Source organism: Pinus tabuliformis, chromosome 5_1 (genome assembly GCF_031772625.1).
Source record: "Pinus tabuliformis cultivar Carrire ecotype Pingquan chromosome 5_1, CPIR1, whole genome shotgun sequence".
In the NCBI taxonomy this organism is placed as follows: Eukaryota; Viridiplantae; Streptophyta; class Pinopsida; order Pinales; family Pinaceae; genus Pinus; species Pinus tabuliformis.
This window is the reverse complement of record NC_142305.1, coordinates 984,407,435-984,429,375: the sequence shown is the minus strand read 5'-3', so window position 1 is coordinate 984,429,375 and position 21,941 is coordinate 984,407,435. Positions and strand designations below refer to the sequence as shown.

Here is a 21,941-nt window from a genome sequence, read left to right as displayed (position 1 = left end):
CACAATTGTCATTTTGAGGGATGACAAGTACACACGGTAGTTGCGGGGAGTTTCCTGCGTAACTAAAAAATACCCCCAATTATGTTGTCAACATTAGCTTCTTCCTTGATTCTTTAGAGATGGCAATAGACAGAGGCTCCAAAAATCCTGAAGTGCGACACATTCTACTTTCTCCCTGAGAAAGCCTCCTCTAGTGCAGTCATGCCCATAATCCAATGAGGACTCTAGTTCTGCAAATAGACTGTTATGTTGCATGCCTCAACCCACAAATGTAGAGGTAGTCCTTGATCATGCAACATCACGCTCTTTGCTCCCACAATGCTACGATTCTTCCTTTTAGCCAACCCATTCTGCTATGGGTTGTGGGGTGTTGCCAACTCTCGTCGAATGCCTTCTTTTGCATAGAAATGTTTAAATTCATTCAACACATACTCACCTCCATTATCGCTCTTGAGAGCCTTCACCTTCTTACCCGTTTATTTCTCAACTAGTGCCTTGAATTCTATGAACTTGGAGAATGTCTCATCCTTCTTCCGAATGAAGAAGATCCAACACTTCTCTGAGAAGTCATCAATAAAAATGACAAAATATTTGTGCCTGACAGTGGAGGCTGTTGAGAAAGGTCCATATACATCAGAGTGGATCCTTTCAAGGACTAAATGTGCCTTGTTGTCCCAATCATGGAATGTGGATTTTGTGTACTTCCCCAAGGTACATCCTTTGCATACATCCTACTACTCAAGTGCTCCTTTGGGGAGGCATGTGGTTATTTGCTGCATGATCTTCAAAGCACCATGATGCAAATGACAAAGTATTATATGACAAAGTTCACCGACATCGCGGATCTGCACCTCCTCCACCATTGTGATTAATGCAACATAATCCTCCACATCTAGCTTGTACAGGTTCTTCACATGAACCCCGATCTGATTCACCTATCTTGTGGTTGTGTCTCAGGAATGCCTTTCCGTTCGTGAAGATCACATCATAACCACGAACTTCCAAAACTGCAACAAAGACGAGATTTTTCTTTAGGCCCGAAACAAACATGACATCCTTGAGCTTGAGGGGGGAGCTTGAATCCCTCTAAAAGGTGACTGTACCAATTCCAAGCGCGCTATACCTTTTATTTTCCCCCATCTCAATGTGCATATGCAAATCTTTCTCCTCCAGATCACTAAAAAAATCTCTATTTCTCATCATGTGGACCGATGCACCTGAGTCCAAGTACCACACACTCCCCATCATTGTGCTAGCCATGCATGCAATGAGGCTAAAATCTAGCTCAAACTATGAAGTCGAAGCTTCACTTGTTGTTTCTATTGCAGACTCCTTCTTGGTAGACTTTTTGTGTGGACACTTAGTAGCATAATGTTCGAATTCATGACAATTGAAGCATTTAATTTTGGAAATTCTTTCTTCTTGCCCCTTTGACTGCATTCTAGTTTGGATTGGGATTTCTTCCCTTTTCCCTTCTTTAACTTTCCAGCCAATGCAAACTTTTATTCATCTTCGCACTTGGATGAAGTCCCATCTCTGGTATTCCACCTTATTTCCTCTTGTATCAAACTAAACCATAAGCACTCCCAACTCGGTAGTTTCTCCCTCTCATTCACTGAATCTTGATATTTATGTCAACTCTTGGGAAGGCCCAAAAGGGATAAGGTTACCAAGTCTTCTTTAGGGACATTAACATCGGCCCAACCAAGTTCATCACAACATTGTGTAAACTTGCTAAGAGACTGTGAAATTGTGTCATTCTTTTGCATCTTGATACTTCAAAGATTATCTTTGAGCGCCAGCTTCCTATGGTCACTACTATTCTCGAACAATTCTATTAGTGCTTTCTACATTGCGAATGAAGTTTCTTTTTTGTGGAGATTCGAGACAATATGATCCCACACTGCCTCCAAGATTATTCTCCTTGCCTTGGCTACATCTTTCTTCCACTGGGCAAGGTTTTGGGCATTACATGTTTGTGGTTTTGCAACATTTGTCTTCATCTATTCTAGCAATCCATTGTCATCCAAAACTGCATCCATGTGGTCCTTCCATGCAACAAAATTAGAGGCGCCTTGCAAGGCATACTCTAGCCTTAGTCCATTGAAGGCCATCTTCTCAGCTCTAAAGAAACCCTGCTACACTGATCTTCAAATTCAAACCTCTAGAAACAACTTCGAATATCCCGCTCTAATGTGAATCCAGCTATGATACCACGTAGAAATTAGGTTGTAGATTTGCAACTAATCATGAAGTTTTAATCCAAATCACAAGAACAAACCTACACTACTGCTATGCAGACATTAATTCACAATTTAGAACAAAAATCTCAAACATGCAAGAATAAATAACACACACGCAACAAGTATTTCTACCTAGGGAAAGCAATCACCTAAAAGCCCCAATGCCTGCTTGCATTAATCAAATGAATAGAGATGCTTTACAATTGCTTTTCTCAACTGAGCTCATCCTGCAAGTGCACAACCTATCTCTCTGGTCACTGAAGGCCTCTGACCCAAACTTAGTCAAATTTTTCCTCGCTTGAGCTCCTATTTCCTTGCGTCGTTCCTTGAGGAATTAACCCCTATTATTTAGGAAATTCCTCTAATTGAATTGCGTAATTTCTTAGGCTGATCATCTGACTGCATGCAACACTTGTACACTAATGACTAGTCTACAACCAATGTTACACTGCCTTGGAATCTCCACCTCAATTGAGTAACTCAATTTCTCTGCATGCACTAGCTATTTTGGGTTGATTGATAAATTAACTGGATGATCACTAAGTTTGACTGAATTCCCACTGCTTAATTGACCTTCCACTAGTTCCTCCAAATGTTCGAACTAGTTTAACTGAAAACACCCTACGATAACTGACCTTAATTGCTACAAATTAGAAATAACACATGCATAATTGAACTCTAACTCCAACTCGAATTTATTGAGTAAACTGGATGACAAAAGCCATGTCACACAAGTAAACATCATCCAAGTTGTCTGCTGATGCGGAAATTGGAATTTTCTCAATTTAGTCAAGGCAAAAATAAAATCGAGAACTTCTTGCTGCATTTTTCAACAATATATAACATATATATAATATGCACTAGGTATGAGTGTGTGAGCCTCTCTACGACCATGTCACCCCAAGAATAAAATCTTGGTGGTATCCCTTGTAGTTCCCAGTTGAAACTTTAAGGGAAAACGAAGCAAGGTTATGTGGACCCCTGGTGGATCCCTCCTCCATGCCTCCCATTATTATTCGCTACAGCCGCAAGCATGGCTCCACCCTTGCCACTTCATCCCAACTTGTTCTACTCTGCCTCTGTTCACATCTATTGGGGGTTATGTGTGAGCTCCACATGGCATATCACCATGTCAACTCTACTACGTGGGTTCTTGCCAATTGCATGTGGTCAAGTCCCTTACGCCTATGCAAGTGGGCTTCATCATGCCAAATCGTCGCAAAGATTAAACGCTGACAAGATTGCACTCAATTTCAAAAGAAATCATCGGGGACAAGGCGACGAGGTGACGTCAACGACCCTTTTCGTCGAGGTGACATCACCCTTCATCTGGCCCCACTCTATTCTAGGTGTGCGACATGTCACTCGGATCTAGGCCACTTGGGCCTACAAAAACCTTGAATATGTGTGACACATGTCCTACTCCCATGTCGCCTTGTAGCCCTAAGGCCACGTCACTTGCCATGCTAGCTGTGGGCCCCACCTAGTGTTACTCTGTGCAAAAAAACTCATGTGTCATGTTATAGGTGATTTGGGGGTACTATGTCTCGATGTGTCAAATGCTTAACAGCCAACCCCACTTGCCACGTCTTCCCATCATTTAAATCTTAGTGGGATTATCCAATTCTCCTTTAGAATTTTCTGGGGTAAAACCTTCCGGACACTTGGACAGGCCAATGCTTCTCGCATCTATGACTTGGATATCTCCTTCTTGTGCCCTTGGTCATGGCTCCTGACCATATAGTTAAGCAAGGAGCCAGTCCTTTAACCCATGACAATAAATCTTGACCCCCACTCTTAATGCTTGGACATGGCACCTATCAAATAACACTTCAGCCCAAGCCCCTTATTACTCCTTTGGGCCCTAGACTTCCAACCCCACAACACTTATTTATGTGTATATTGGGAATTTTTCCACCCTCAGTGCTGGTTACGAGGTTCTATTTCCATGTCTACAAATACTACAACAATATATGGTGTCTTGCCTAGTAAGGATTAACTTCTAGATTTGCACACATTATGGGTTATTATCCTTAGCTTGGTATCCACTTGCATTGTGTAGGTTTCCCATGTGTCTTCTGAGACCAATAATAAAATAAACATATTTACACACATTGTTGCCCCTGCAATCCATGATTAGATATGGGGACACAGTTAGCCTTTCAATGACTGTGAAGCATTCTGGTGGTATATACAACTAGAGTTATTTGATGGTCATGATTCCGATACTTTTGGCAGTGTAAACTTAGCAGGTAAGAGTTCACACAAGAACAGACTTGTTAAATAGAGATCTAAGCTATGAACTGTTGAAACTATAGCTATGGTTGGTCTTCATAAAATTAGTTATTATCATTGTACTTGGGAAAAACAAATTCATTATTGTTTCTAGCATGTTTTCATGCTTTTGATTTGGTCAAAAATGTATTTAAATAAAGAAGAAAAATTACTATTTTTATTTATAATTTCAAGTGGCTCCACAAGTGTTAAGTCAACCCTTCTAGATGGTCAACTTGGATTGTCTAGAAACTCACCCATTTGGATCATATTGACTCTTCCAGATGGTCAAGTCGGCTTACCTAGAAAGATACCCATTCAGATCCAATGATGGTTATATAAAGGACTCAATTCATTCTCCTTGGCAAGCAATCCAATCTCACATTTTTCATCTTATCTGTTTTGTTATGCGAAGGGATACAAGGAATAAGTTAAGGGCTAAACAAGTGAAGAAGTTCTTCATTCTCTATCTCTCCTAAAGTTTGATTTCTTCCGAATTGCAATTTAAGTTCTGTGGCTACTGTTGAGGACAAAAGTTCAAGTTTTGTGCTACAACAACAGGTTCGAAGTTTGATGTTTTGAGGCTTTGAGGTCTGCCCCTTGTCTGAGTCACTTGGGTGTTGTATAAGGTCTAAGAAACTTAGCTTGTCTAAGATTCTTTTTTGCTACTAGGCTGAGACCTAGGAGATTACATTGAGCCTCTTGTGGTACAAGAAGATTTGTCCTTGTTCAAGATTGTTGATCTAGGTCAAGTCCTAGAGGAACTCTGAGCCTTCCATTCTTTGATCTGAGTATATATATTGGTCTGTATTTGAGCTACTTTAGGCCTGTGATTAGGCCGAGGATTGAGGTCATCTCAGATCCTTCTCTTGTCTGAGATCCAAGACTGTTATCTGAAGTCCGAGCCTAATTGAAGGTGTTATCTGAGCTTGGTTATTGTGGTATGGTAAGGGGATCAACCTCTTGGAGTTAATCTTGTTGGGGATCTTGTTGGACTACTTGTTGTCATTGTATTGGAGACACTTGCATTGGAGACTTAACACTTGTGGTCAATATTATCTCTGTATTGATGTCTTTTTGAAGGATCTCTCTGAGGAAAAGCTTGATTGGGTTTTCCCCCTTGTGTGGTTTCGCCTTGGTCTCTGACCTAAACATTGTTATCTCTTGTTATTTTGCACTATGATCTCTACTTTCTTATCACTACTATTGGTTGAACTTTTGATGTATAGTTAATGAAAATTGAATAAATAATAATAAATAATGTCACAAGTAAGTATTTGTAGATTAGAAATGGTTTTTCAATATGACAACATTCCTCTCTACCACACAAAGATATATTAATGCAAACATTCCCATCCTGAATAGTTCCATTATCCATACTTAATCGTTGATATTAACTGGACATAATAGTCCATACACACATAAGGGAATCCAAAGGCTACACCTCCACCCTCAAATCAGCAAGGGAATCTAGAGACTACACCTTCACCCTCGAGTCAAGAAGGGAATCCCGAGGTTACACCTCCACCCCTCAAATCAACAAGGGAATCTAGAGGCTACACCTCCACCCATCAAATCAACAAGGGAATCCAGAGGCTACACCTCCACCCTCAAGTCAATAAGGAATCCATAGCTTGCTATTAAAAAACCAAGAAAACGAGAAGAGGGGGTTCTAAGGAACTATCCTTCCAAGAGTCCAAGGAACAAGCCTCCACCCAAGTTGTTAAGTCTAGAGAAAACCATCTCCATCTTCCAACCTTACAAGGACCAAAGGCTACTGTCTTCATCTAAGAGTTATTCTTCCACCTTCCAATGCTCAACCGAAGGATGGCTCTACTCCATGTGTTCTAATAGCAACATGATGTTTGCTTCTCTTGTTCCTGTTTAGTTGTGCGCTCCTACATTCTCTATGTCTTTCTTTGTATAAACCTCCCTCCTCCTCAATGCCTCCCCCTTCTCTTTGTGAATCCTCTCTTGCTTGTAGTGTGTGGGATGTCGTCCCCAAGAATGGTTATCTCCTCCCCAACATTCCTTCTCTGCATGTCTTTTCTATCGTGTTGCAACTATTTTCAGTTGCATAGGCTGAAATCCTTATCGCTTGTTCCTTTTGCTCGTCCACAATGGTTTTATCTTGAGTGGTGGTGGGGATGTCGTTGTGTTAGCTCCCCTTCCTCCCCACTTCCTATTGGTTGACTTCATTGTCCTCCCACTTCTAATGCAACCCATTCTCCATTTAACTTTGTCCTTTTTTCCTTGTGGATTTATCCAAAGCATGCATGGTTCTTTGTCCTTCTTTCCTATTCAATTTATTTGTAAAACAAGTCCATTTAAGGTACACCTTCCAGTCTTTAATGGTTGTTATGAAACAAGTCAAGCCTCTTTCAAATCCCAAGCAACCTCCTTCCTCAAACTTTGGAATCAGTGTCTCAATTCTCAGGCCTTTTAATTATAATCAAAATATAGGAAATATTTACATGAAGGGGAATTAGCCTAGGGCTATCACAAAAGACCCACATCAATCTTCAAAAGACTACAAATATGTACCATAAGGTCGAGTATGATGGAAACAAATTCAAAGGGATAACACGTGTGCCTTTTATATGGACAATTTATTACTAAATTTTCCAACCAAGCATGCAAGAAGATTTAATTGGGAATTATCTTCATTCTAGCAAAGGCACAAATTAAAGTTTACTAAAGAAATTTGTTTACAATGGTATTTGGACATATGTATTTTTTGCAAACACATGTTGCATGTCACATACAACTTTATAGTGTTGTACAAATCTTGTGTGTGTGTGTGTGTGTGTGTGTGTTTTATGGTGTCTTGCAAATCATGTTTGGGTCTCTTCAATATCATGATAAAAGTTTCGTTCACACTTACAAATAAAGTCTTAATGAAAATTTTGGACAACGTTGAAGAGTATTAGTTTAACTTGAGAATAACTTGGAATACAAAAATAAAAAAATGAAAATTTATCAAATAGGAAAAGCTTGTTTAATCACAAGTCAAACTCATCAACAAGAAGTTTAACTCATCGTGAAACTAACTCGATTTGTTTTATGGGTCGATTGAGTTTGATCAACAAGCTTGTGTCAAACCCAAGCTTTCTAACATTGGTTTCATTCATTCAAGTTCTCTTCTACAATTTTCCATGTTTCATACAATTAATGTGTCTTTTCTTTTGCTACTTTTCCTAAACATATTCTTTTTCTTTTGATCTCCAATTTTATTTTTTTTGCTTCATATAAGTATTTTGGGAGTGATAGTTTTAATATTCCTACAAATTCAATAAACTTATTGCCATGTGCATGCTAAAATTTTAATCAACATAATAACAATATAGAGAATATAAATCATAAATAAATCTCCATGCCTCGTTCAAAACAAAAAATCACCAACAAAATATCACACTTTGAAAAATCATGACATTGTAAAATTTTCCCCCACAAATTGTTGGGCAAGGGAAAAATGCCTATATGGGGCTAAATACAACTTTTCTAATTTTTTTTTGGTTATTTGTCTTCACAAATGTTGGAGATTGAGAGATGTAGTAATCTAACCTCATCATCCATCAATCTTAAAAGGGCCAAAACAATAATTTTGATCACCATCAAATAAATTTTCATGGAGTAGGGATTGATTCACATCCACAACTTTCACATTCCTAGAATTTGATTGGAATCCACCTTTGGTAAAGGTTCCCAGGATTTATCATGATCACTTCATATGAGAGGAAAGATTATAAGAGGCCATGGAGATGATCAAAGAAACTATCAAATCTTATCATGTAGACAAGGATGATTTTTTATATGTAATTTTTTTAATGAATTTTGAGTTAATTGTTAAAAGATGGAACATGATGCTCCATTTGCCCCATTCATGCAACCAGATTTTTTCTCAACCCACTTTTTCTTACTAATATAATTTTGATTTCAATGGCAAGGTTACGGAAGGGTTCCTTTTCTTTAGAATAAGGTCCCATATTCCAACTATTTGCAAAACCATTAATCATGAAATTAATATACATACGAAGGTCAATAGACTATTTGGCATGGACATTGTTGTCAATAAAAAATGAAGAATGTAATGTAAGTAAGACATTAGAATTTAGGATTTTAATTATAGATTTTATTTGAAAGTTGGATTTTGTTTTTTTTGTTTTTTAATTTCTATTTGTTGTTGGAATTAGATGTGATCTGAAGTTTTATTTTATTATTTGTTGTAGAGGTTCGCTAGAGAAACTACAATGGAAAAGCACCGTTTTTATAAAAAAATATCATTTGGTTGATTAAACAAACTCGTAGCACTTCAACATGTAACACACAATTGGATTGTATTAGAAAAAATACATGCAAAAAAACAAATAATTTAACAATCATAATTTTTTATAATTTATGACCCTCTAGCATCAATACTCATTAAATTTATTTTGACCCTCTTATAAGCTAAAATATCAACACCTTCGTAACATGGTTTATGTCCACAACAATCTCCCATCTCCCACTATGGGTGTCATGACTTGAAAGTTTCCTTTATATGGAAGCCATTTCCTTGGAAAACAGTGGCACCATCTCTGAGTGGAAGGTGGAGTTCGAGAGGCATGTTATGTGGTAGCTGCCTACTTTGTTGAAGGCACCACAGGCACATGGGGTAGAGGCAGATGACCCACAATTAATGTGGAGGGAGGAGGAGGCTAATGTGCCACCTTTTACAAAAATTAATATTTGTATGCTCACCAATGGCCCCTATACTCTTATTGCAAAACTTTCTAGTGGCAAAGGAGCCATTATCTTCATCTAAAAACGAGATAAAGAGAACCAATGGCTTATTGCTAGCTTTATCATTACAAATGACATATCATGATGAGATACATTTTTTATATACTTAATGTAATTTTGTATTTGCATTCAATTTTGGGTCCTTGATTAGACAACCATCAATATTTAATATCAACTTTGATGTAGCATTTGGCATCCTATACATCTTATATATTATATATTAGTGTTTTTTCATATTTACGTGTCAATGTGGTTATTTTATGTTGTTGGTTTATATTTTGAAGAGGGGAATTTAGTCTGGCATTTTTTAATGCTCACTACAATTTTTCGATGTCTTAATGTCGAAATTATTAACAATTTTTTTGCCAAAGTCGATTTTTTCTTCTATGATAAAAACAAAGTTCACACGCCCAAGCACGGTGCAAGTAGTCAAGTTGGCATTGCACCATTTCTAAGAAAGTAGATGCAAAATCACTATGTCTACAATCACCTTTAGCTTTTTGTTGACTTTACCATTAATAACATCTATATTTCATATGAAATTTTAGGATACCCAGCGACAAAATCACATTAAAAATCAATAACATATTCGAAAGCACATGAAATTGAAGAAAATGTAACTTATTTATATTTTTTTCTCTAAGATGTCTTGATAACCCAGATCAATGCCTTTTTTTTTGGCATATAAACTCTCAAGAGGTTCTGAGATAGTCTTCAAAATTTTGTAATCTTTACTTTTATGGTAATGAAATCGACATGATTTTCATTAAAATATATAAACCTAAAATAAAAACAAAACACATGTAAAAGAAGGATGCCATATTCAAAAGCACGAGAAATTGATACAAATGAAAATCATATTATATTCTCTCCTAACAATGTGGAACCTTCCCAGTCCTCCCTCCTATTATACTTTTGCCAACATAGCAACTCTTTGCACAAGTGAGAAAATATAAACAAAATTGCAACCGGCCTCATCCAAATATTAATAGTATTTCATTTTTTACTTTTATGGTAATGAAATCCACATGATTTTCATTAAAATATATAATCGTAAAATAAAAACACATGTAAAAGAACGATGCCATATTCAAAAGCACGAGAAATTGATCGAAATGAAAATCATATTATATTCTCTCCTAACAATGTGGAACCTTCCCTGTCGTCCCTCCTATTACACTTTTGCCAACATAGCAACTCTTTGCATAAGTGAGAAAATATAAACAAAATTGCAACCGGCCTCATCCAAATATTAAGAGTTTCATTTTCTTTAACTTAAAATTCAGATTTCCTGTAATCATAAGAGTTGTAGACATGATTTCGTTATGGAACAATGCCAACACCATGATTTAATATAATGTGGTTTTATTTTAACTTGCAGATTTGGAAATCATATCAAGATTTAAGCAACAATCCAAATATAAGATCATGACAAGTTATCTAATAGTGAACTATCTCCCTTTTCAGCATGTTATAGACTTTGCTACTTCTGAGATAAAGCTTGTACAAAAACCAGTTTGACATCCACAAGTTTCTGGTACAAGATGCATAGACTTATTTTCTGGAGGGCTTTACCGTTACCTAAATGGATATTATGCACCATAAGAGACCACTATAAAATGGTAACTGAAGATAAAATGTCTCCAATATAACATACAATTATTCCATGTGCTTTCCATTGCATGCTACCCATCCTCCATTACTAGCCCTTTTAAATATTCTTGGTTGGCCATTAGGAAATGTGCTTCTCCAATTAGGATGCTCTAGAAGATATGCATATCCCCTGAAAAAGCATAAAATTTGATCAGACTGCCGTGTTTGTATAAACAGTTGATTTTCAAGGAGATAGATGTTACTTGTGAAAACAGAGATGGATGTGTCCTTGGATAAAAGAAGTTGCGGTACAAACTAGACACATGGTCTTTTAAAGGGGAACATCCACTTGAAATACTCAGAGTTGAAGCAATGTTGAGAGAATTAATCAACAAAATGCGCTGACAAACATTGAACTGGAAGAAGGATAGCTTGCATGAGAAAACAAGAGGATGATGAAGGCCTTCTTATCAGACTGTTTAGACAAGTTCTTAATCTGACAAAAACTGGGTTCATATGAATTAAAGGCTGAATCAAGGGTACTAACAAGGCCATTTTGATGATTGACAGTGACTTTATTTTTTTTTTTCTAAATTGTCTTATATATAAGAAAAATATTTAGAAAACAGTAAAGAAAAATGTGCAAGGGCTAGACTCTATACAACGGGCATCATAACTTTTTCCGTAATGCTACTAATACCAAGATAAAATCTGAATAAGCTATGGGAACAAGAGATTTGATACTTTTTATCAACGGAACACCCTTGGTCAATAGCTGATGGCATACCTCATCCTGCCATATCGTACAAAAAGCTGACAATGAGCTAACCTCACAGCCAAAAGAAAAATACACCTGATCTTCCATTGAATAGAAAAAGACAAAATTCACAAGCACTTCCATACCCCAGAAAAGGAAATACAAACTAGAGAACAATGATCTCCAAACAATGGCATGCCAATGAATCTCGCCCTAAAGCAGAATTGAACACTAATCCTCTAAATAGCTCTAGCAACTTTTGGCAAACGAACACTCCCAAAAATGTGCTTCCCAGTCTCCGAGTGATCACAAATTGGGCAAATGCCCTCAAAGAGTCCCCTATTGGCCAATCAAGCCTTGGATGGTATCCCCTAATACATCACTAACCAAGTAAAGACCCTCAACTCATAGGAACACTTAACAGACCAAACATCATGGACTCTGTGCACCCAATATATCCTCCATATTTGTAGACACCCACTTCCCATTTAGTAGGGATAGCAGATGTTGTTGATGAAATACCAAATACAGATAATAGGAGTTATATTGGTGAAATAATCAACCAAAGCCTCCACCCCCAACCCTGCCAAAGTGTCCCAGGATTCCCAATATTCATTTGAATAAATCAAACTTTGGAATAAACCCTCTCAATGCTTAACTAAAGGGCGTTCAAAAGCAATTGGTCTGTAATGACTATAAAATATATAAATGAAAATTACAACATAATAATAATAATAACGATGATGTTAAACTATGTAATATCCCCAATTTTAATTTTTCATTCGAGGGGATTAATGGAGTTTATTGGGGAGGTGCTAAGCATAGCACATGTTAGTGTCAGTCTTTCCAGCCTTCCTCCAGTGATCAAATATGCTCTTAGAAAGTGGTTTCAGAGTGTCAAGGTCAAATTTTGTCATTTCAGTGAGTCTTCAAGCAAAATTTGGTCACTAGGCATTAGGTCTAGGGTTTGCTTTCACTCTTTTCAAAATTGCCCAAATGCCAATCTATGTCACTATTCAGCTGAGTCTATCATCATTCATAGGGTTGTCATTATCATGTCAGTGTCTAATGAGTCATTTTACACCTTGTTCATGCTTCAGTTGCGCCTAGGCAAGGTCATTTTCCTCTACTAGGGTTTTGGAGGTAATTTCTCTTGGATGGTCAAATCATTAGCAAAACTTGTATCCAGATGTTCATACACCTTCCCCTATCATTAATGTACCTTATTAAACACTTCCCATCACTGAGATTCCCCAAATTCCTCATTTTTGCACAAACCCTAGTTTCTTGCCACAACTTGGCAATTTTCTACGCTAGGCCTGTGTTTTGCCCTTTTGGACCCCTTCCCCTCGCTCGATCTCTGAGATTCCACTTTCCCCTGCTTCCTAACATCCCTCCCTACTCCCTAAAATTTCCCCAAGAATTTACAAGCCCCTCATCCCCTTCATTTCGCTTCATTTTCACAAAATTCCTAGTTTCACACATCGGGATAAGTTTCATTCAAAAGATGTTTCAGAGCAATAAAAGATGAATTTTGGAAAACTGAGAGAGGTTTTTGTTCACAACATCCCAAGGAAGAAAAACCTCCTTCACTTTTTACACAGGTATCATAGTTTTAGAGAAATGTCAAAGATATCGTTGCCTCAGGAGAATCAAATGCACCTCTGAAGTGACCTTGGGAAAATCAAGTTTTCTCCTAGCTTGGTTGGCCAAATGACTTTCTTGATGAGTCAAATGATAACTAAACACAAAGAGTTTTCCAATGAGCTATCATGAGCTCAATTTGGAGTTGAGGAAGGCATTCAAAAGTTGACTGCAACAACACTCTGCCTTGAGGCAGCCTCATTTGGCACATTTTGACCAGTCTTGGGAGATTTGATTTTTGACAGGGCAAATGAACTCCAAATTGAAAAATTCCAGTTGGGTTGGAAAGTAGACTCAAATACCTTTTCAAAGAGCTATCCCGCACCCGATTTCGACACCGCGAAGGCCTCCAAAAGCCTCCTGCAAAATGCACTATGTAGCTGAGGGCGCGCTACGCGTCAGGGGCGCGCTACACATCAGGCTGCCTTTCTCAGTGCAAATTTGCACGTGCGCTACGCGTCAGAGGGGCGCTACGCGTTGGGCAAGGCGCGCTACGCGTTGGGTTTTTCGCCCTGTGACTTGCCAGCAAGCTCTCAAATTCTCTCTTAACTCAAGAAAAATACAAAAACTTCATTGGAATGAGCACAAATATGAATGTAAGCGAATGGAAGAACAAATGAAATGCATAAGCATCTTGCATGATTTCCCGTTTAGATTCACTGGAGAAAGTATAGAGAAGGTGGAGCTGGGGCAGATAACATGTTGCTTTTTCTTAATGAAACAAGGACTTCATCAAGATAATTTATGGAAATTTGAATGTACATGTGGCCTGTCATTGATGGCAAGCAAAGCTGCAATTGGTGAATGTCTCGAAGCTGAGTTCCTCAAGACAGAAGGCAGTTGGAACTTGCCAGGTGACATGTGCCCCTGCAGAGAGCCTCAGAGTTCCCTATCTGTCGTTTTGAGAAGCTGGGCTGATTACTACAGCTGGAGATGCCTCCCTCTTGATTCACCAGTTGCTTTGCTGTTGCACTGGGTGCTACAATTGGAAGTTTTATTGCAAGTGTATGGATGACATAGACATCATTGACCTTGACATCAGTTCTAGCTCGGAGCTTAAGGAGATCATTCAGCAACAAAAGGCTGAAAATGACTTGTTGCAGCAAAAGTTGGAGATGGCAAATTGGACAATTACTTATTTAGAGCAGCGCAACAAGCAATTAGAGGATGAACACTCTCTTGATGAGTTGCGGAGGATCCGAGAAGACCGGAACTTGGCTCGCAAGAGACCCGGTGATTTGACACCTAAGGAGCAAAGCTCTATGCTCATTCAGGTGAACACACATTTAGAGAGGTTAATAGCAAAGGCAAACAGGGACAAAGACATGCTCCGCCACATGAAGAACCATTATTGGGCTCGAATGCATGTGTGTAAAGCAAGAATGAAGGTACTCAAAGGACGGTTGGCCAAGGCACTAAAACGGAGAAAAAGGCCCGATCCCCTTCATATTTTGGCTGAGGCTTCCTTGAAGGAGCATGGCACTAAATGACACACCTTCAGCTCAAATTTCAGAGAATTTGGAGCAATTTTGGTCATTTTTGAATTTTTTTGGTCAAAAAACAGGTTTTTGCCCTCAACGCGTAGCGCGCCGCGCGCTACCCTGAAGATGGGCAAGTCCATTTCTCAAAAACTCAGCATTTTTGGATTTGTCATGACAAATTACACTTGCTTAGCAATTGCCAAGACATTTCATCAGGTTTTGAGCCCTCAGAAGGTCAAAAAACATGCAAAAAATGACTTTCTGCCACTTTTTGGACACACAGGAAGCAGTCTTGGGAGATTGCAATTTTGGAGGGGCAAATGGACACCAAATTGAGAAATTCCACTTGGGTTGGAAAGTAGACATCCAGACCTTTCCAACAAGCCTACTTTTGCCTCATTTGGATGCCGGGAAGTGCCTCAAAAGTTGGCTCAAAGGCGAGCTACGCGTAGAGAATTGGGGTGCTACGCATCAGGGAAATTTGCCAGATTTTCACCTACAGCTCAGCAAAACGCAGATTTGACTAGTTTTGACTTTTTGGAGTGATTTTTCATCCTCCATGATGTAATTGATGTAATTTTATGATGTCATGGCACTTATTTATCTCTTCTAGAAGATTCATTCATAAAAAGTCAAAAATTTAATGAATGAATTGGTTTCCTAGCTTATAGAGGCAAGTTGTTTTGACTGCCTAGATTTTAGTGCTCAGTTTAGAATTGGTTGAAACAGCTCCTAGAAGGATGAGCTCGACCCCTAGAGGCAAGGAAAGGTGTTAGCTTACCTATATTATGTATTTTCTAAATCATTTTCATGGTTGGAGAGGTTGGACTCTTGAGGGATAAGCTTCTATTGTATTACACTTTGTATCTCTGAAATTTTGGTAAAGGAAAGACCAGGGTTTTGCAGCACTATTTGGGATTCCTGTGGTGTTTTGTATTGATGGTGTGCTTCTCTCATGTACTTGTAAGTGTGTTATGTGTATCATTTTCCTACTTCTCTTTCTGCGCATTAAGTAAATGAAATGTTAAGGTAGAATTCATGGTTTCTATGCTCTACCTTTAAGTTTGCTTAATATCTATGTTTTCATCTGTCTAAGGAGAACTCTCGAAGGTTTCTTGCTCTCTTTAGCTCCTCACCGGTCATTTCTATCCATTCACTTAATTCAAAGGCATCAAGACAATCTCCTACCTTGCCCCAAAAAGACCTCTGCAAAAACTGTGTCTCATCCCCGCACCCAAAATTGCCGTGCTCAACTTTCCAACAAAACCCTAAAAATTTAAAATCAAACTTTTCCTATCAGTTTACTAGCCTAAAATCAGTGTTCTTTATTGGTCATCTCAGCCCTTTGAAGACCTTTTGCCGAGATAGACCCGGAGAGAGCCCTCTCCTGTCCTCGTAGGGCTAGCTACGAGGCTAAGTGGTTTGATGTTGCCTTGGATTTTGCCTTCCTCAACCTGAGGCAAATTCGAGCGCTAACATATTGGCGACCATACTGGGGAAGAACAAATGGTTTGCTGGTTGATGTCATTTGTTTTATAAGCTACAGACGGAGCCTGAAGTTATGCCAGGTAGCCTTCGAAACGCTTTTGCTTTGCATTAGCGGAAGTAGATAAACGCTGCTTCAGTCAATCTCCAGTCTAGCTTGTAAACGTGACATTTAACTTGTTAATTACCCCAGTACATGTATCAAATTCAGATCTGATGGTTGATGGTGGACAACGATCAGACACTAGAAAGGCTGAAATCATTCACTTGGCGACTCTAAATCATTTTCGAGATCAGATCCAAAGACTCCACTGGAAGATGATCCTGACCAGCAAAAACATGAAAGGACAACATGGACAGATCAGGTATTCAAGTTCGAATTTCATCCAAGACATTTTGTTCTTTGTCATAAATTATTTCTTCTCTTTTCCCAAGAATGTCAAGAAGGCTTTGCAAAGTATAGTATGCTTGAGAAGAGATCCTCGGCCTGCAATTGATTCTTTCCCTTTGAAGATTGTGAATACCAAAGATTTGCATACCTTTGAGCTTGATCAAGACCTTTCTTCTAAATTTTGTGATGACCATCTTCAAATTGATGAACCTCAAAAGACCAAGACCGATTATATACCTGCTGTACATACCCATACACCTTGTAAAATTCCAGATCGGTATAAACCTCTTGTTTTACCTTCTGTTCTTCATGCTTTCCCCAAAAACTATGATCTATACTTGCCGAGGTTTGACGGTAAATGTAAGAATGTCAACACTGAACAACATGTGTAGAATTTTGAGTCTTTTCTAGACCTTTTTGAAGTTGATAGCGAAGATGTTAGTATAAGGCTTTTTGCTCTTTCTTTGCAAGCCAAAGTGAAAAGTTCATTCAAAGCCCTACCTGATGCAAGCATTTCAGATTTCCAACAGTTTGTCAAAGTTTTTCTCGACAGGTGGATGATCGGGCAAAACCTTTTCTTGATTGTAGAAGAGTATAACCAGCTGAAAAGATTGCCAGGGGAGACAGTACAACAATTTTCAACCAGATTTAACCAAGTTTATTATTCGATGCCAGTTGATATAAGGCCTACTCCTGGATCTGCTCTCTTGCACTATCCGGTGCCTTTGATCCGGAGATGGAGTTTCAGCTGAGAGAAAGGGATATTGCAACGCTTCATGAGATGCAAAACAATGCAGTAAATGTAGAGTCGCATCTGTTGATCCGACGGGCAAGGTTGAAAGAAGAAGAGATGAAAAACATAGATCCGGCCGAATCAACATCTCTAGAGGTGAAGCTTGACATTTTGGTAAGTGCAGTGGAAAAGATGATGCACAGGATCACCACAAGGAATGATTATGATGTTCAAACTCATGGCTCGTTGATTGAAGAAGAACAAGTTGCTGATCCAAAACATTTTGTTTCTTATCCTAGTTGTCATAGATATGATAATGATTGTCTTATAGATCATCTTGGCAAAGAAAGAACTATTGATATGACCTGCATGCTTGATGATATGTTTTATACCGATGATTTGCCTCAGTTTGATCAGTATGATGATGATTATGTTCCCCAAAAAGAAGCTAATCTTGCAAACAAATCAGTAGCTAGTTTGTGTGAGGAGGATGTTCACTTACAGCAACTCGAGTACAATGATCAAATGATGCATAGCAGCTATGACAATGATGAGGAAAGTGCATCAAAGTTTGAAGTAAGTGAAGAATCTTTGCCTTTTTGTTTTGATTCGTTTCAGTTCATCAGAGATAACTACCATGCAATCAGAAATCAAATGTCAACAAGTCTTGATTTGGACCATCTTGAGAGCAATGAAAATTTTGTTCAAGACTTCTCATATTCAGATTTGCAACCCCCGAAAGCCATTGATTGTCAAGTTGCAGCTGAAGACTTGGAAGTGGACACACATGATTTAATGATTCAAGGTGACTCCGTACCATTCTGTTTTGAATCATTTCAGTTTTTGAAGGGTAGATTGCATAGTAAATCTTCAAATGAACAACCTATAACAAATCAGCAATTTCTCAGTGTTAATGTTAAGGATGAGACAGATAACAAAATTCTTGAGCAGCATGTAGCATCAGATTTGCAACTACCAAATGAAATTGAAGGGCAGATTATAGATGAAACTGTGGAAGACGAAATACATGATTTGATGATGCAAGAAGATTCTATACCCTTTTGTTTCGAATCATTTCAGTTTATAAGGCAGAATCTTCATAAAATCTCTCAAGAAAAAGATGAACAGCTAAACGGATGTCATACATTTTCAATGGATACATTACAACAGTCTTTTCAAGTTTTTCATGATCCAATAGCTGATGTTTTGGATGAGGTTTGCAGTCAAAGTCTTTCTCCATTGACTACATGTGAGCTTGAAACATGTACTGATATAAACTTGATCCAGCAGCCAGTTTCTTTGTCATTTTCAGCAGAGGGCTCGTCACAAGGCTGTTTGAATTCATGGTATGAGGAAAAGAGAAGTAATCCATTGGATGAGCTAAGTTCCAGTGTGCTTGAATTTCAAGATCCTTATGCAGTGTTTTTGGAGGTGGATAGAGAATCCATATCATTCAACGGATCTGTTTCTAAGCTATCATGGGAGTTGCCATTTATTAGTCCTCTCTTGTTGTTCATAAGTGAGCACTTGTAGAAAATTTGAACAGCAGATGGAATACTTACTTGGTTGCATTGGTTGTTTCATTTCACTTGATCATGTGATGAATGAAACTGTTAGAGTAGGTTTTGATGAATAAGCTCCACCTTGAGCATCATTTCTAGTTTGTCGGTTGTGTTTAAGTCTTGAGTCAGGTTTTAGTTGAGTGAGAGTCAATTTGTCTCATCCGAGTCATCAGTTTTCAGTCATGCATTTTAGTTTGAGTTTTTTACTCCATTGCCCAATGGACGAAGGCACTGTCTGCTCTCCCAAAGATCTGTCGTTCTTGGGACCTCCAAGGAGCTACCATCCCCATTGGAGCCAATGTTAGTGTCAGTCTTTCCAGCCTTCCTCCAGTGATCAAATATGCTCTTACAAAGTGGTCTCAGAGTGTCAAGGTCAAATTTTGTCATTTCAGTGAGTCTTCAAGCAAAATTTGGTCACTAGGCATTAGGTCTAGGGTTTGCTTTCACTCTTTTCAAAATTGCCCAAATGCCAATCTATGTCACTATTCAGCTGAGTCTATCATCATTCATAGGGTTGTCATTATCATGTCAGTGTCTAATGAGTCATTTTACACCTTGTTCATGCTTCAGTTGCGCCTAGGCAAGGTCATTTCCCTCTCCTAGGGTTTTGGAGGTAATTTCTCTTGGATGGTCAAATCATTAGCAAAACTTGTATCCAGATGTTCATACACCTTCCCCTATCATTAATGTACCTTATTAAACACTTCCCATCACTGAGATTCCCCAAATTCCTCATTTTTGCACAAACCCTAGTTTCTTGCCACAACTTGGCAATTTTCTAGGCTAGGCCTGTGTTTTGCCCTTTTGGACCCCTTCTCCTCGCTCGATCTCTGAGATTCCACTTTCCCCTGCTTCCTAACATCCCTCCCTACTCCCTAAAATTTCCCCAAGAATTTACAAGTCCCTCATCCCCTTCATTTCGCTTCATTTTCACAAAATTCCTAGTTTCACACATCGGGATAAGTTTCATTCAAAAGATGTTTCAGAGCAATAAAAGATGAATTTTAGAAAACTGAGAGATGTTTTTGTTCACAACATGCCAAGGAAGAAAAACCTCCTTCACTTTTTACACAGGTATCATAGTTTTAGAGAAATGTCAAAGATATCGTTGCCTCAGGAGAATCGAATGCACCTCTGAAGTGACCTTGGGAAAATCAAGTTTTCTCCTAGCTCGGTTGGCCAAATGACTTTCTTGATGAGTCAAATGATAACTAGACACAAAGAGATTTCCAATGAGCTATCATGAGCTCAATTTGGAGTTGAGGAAGACATTCAAAAGTTGACTGCAACAACACTCTGCCTTGAGGCAGCCTCATTTGGCACATTTTGACCAGTCTTGGGAGATTTGATTTTTGATAGGGCAAATGAACTCCAAATTGAAAAATTCCAGTTGGGTTGGAAAGTAGACTCAAATACCTTTCCAACGAGCTATCCTGCGCCCGATTTCGACACCGGGAAGGCCTCCAAAAGCCTCCTGCAAAATGCACTATGTAGCTGAGGGCGCGCTACGCATCAGGGAGGGCGCGCTACGCGTCAGGGGCGCGCTACGCATCAGGCTGCCTTTCTCAGTGCAAATTTGCACGTGCGCTACGCGTCAGAGGGGCGCTACGCGTTGGGCAAGGCGCGCTACGCGTTGGGTTTTTCGCCCTGTGACTTGCCAGCAAGCTCTCAAATTCTCTCTTAACTCAAGAAAAATACAAAAACTTCATTGGAATGAGCACAAAGATGAATGTAAGCGAATGGAAGAACAAATGAAATGCATAAGCATCTTGCATGATTTCCCGTTTAGATTCACTGGAGAAAGTATAGAGAAGGTGGAGCTGGGGCAGATAACATGTTGCTCTTTCTTAATGAAACAAGGACTTCATCAAGATAATTTATGGAAATTTGAATGTACATGTGGCCTGTCATTGATGGCAAGCAGAGCTGCAATTGGTGAATGTCTCGAAGCTGAGTTCCTCAAGACAGAAGGCAGTTGGAACTTTCCAGGTGACATGTACCCCTGCAGAGAGCCTCAGAGTTCCCTATCTGTCGTTTTGAGAAGCTGGGTTGATTACTACAGCTGGAGATGCCTCCCTCTTGATTCACCAGTTGCTTTGCTGTTGCACTGGGTGCTACAATTGGAAGTTTTATTGCAAGTGTATGGATGACATAGACATCATTGACCTTGACATCAGTTCTCTTAGCTCGGAGCTAAAGGAGATCATTCAGCAACAAAAGGCTGAAAATGACTTGTTGCAGCAAAAGTTGGAGATGGCAAATTGGACAATTACTTATTTAGAGCAGCGCAACAAGCAATTAGAGGATGAACACTCTCTTGATGAGTTGCGGAGGATCCGAGAAGACCGGAACTTGGCTCGCAAGAGACCCGGTGATTTGACACCTAAGGAGCAAAGCTCTATGCTCATTCAGGTGAACACACATTTAGAGAGGTTAATAGCAAAGGCAAACAGGGACAAAGACATGCTCCACCACATGAAGAACCATTATTGGGCTCGAATGCATGTGTGTAAAGCAAGAATGAAGGTACTCAAAGGACGGTTGGCCAAGGCACTAAAACGGAGAAAAAGGCCCGATCCCCTTCATATTTTGGCTGAGGCTTCCTTGAAGGAGCATGGCACTAAATGACACACCTTCAGCTCAAATTTCAGAGAATTTGGAGCAATTTTGGTCATTTTTGAATTTTTTTGGTCAAAAAACAGGTTTTTGCCCTCAACGCGTAGCGGCCGCACGCTACCCTGAAGATGGGCAAGTCCATTTCTCAAAAACTCAACATTTTTGGATTTGTCATGACAAATTACACTTGCTCAGCAATTGCCAAGACATGTCATCAGGTTTTGAGCCCTCAGAAGGTCAAAAAACATGCAAAAAATGACTTTCTGCCACTTTTTGGACACACAGGAAGTAGTCTTGGGAGATTGCAATTTTGGAGGGGCAAATGGACACCAAATTGAGAAATTCCACTTGGGTTGGAAAGTAGACATCCAGACCTTTCC

General features: G+C 39.0%; 1 protein-coding gene across 2 annotated transcripts in view; it reads right to left on the bottom strand.

Annotated features, from left to right (window-relative positions):
- Positions 1 to 10,644: 10,644 nt before the first annotated feature.
- The window catches only part of LOC149168030 (protein N-terminal asparagine amidohydrolase family protein), a 463,798-nt gene continuing 452,501 nt past the window's right edge, over positions 10,645 to 21,941 (bottom strand). For both annotated transcript variants that reach the window (XM_089433303.1, XM_089433301.1), the window contains one exon: positions 10,645 to 11,082. In XM_089433303.1, coding sequence (XP_089289429.1) covers positions 10,959 to 11,082 — 124 coding nt within the window. In that variant the 3' untranslated portion in view covers positions 10,645 to 10,958. The remainder of the gene's footprint in view (positions 11,083 to 21,941) is intronic.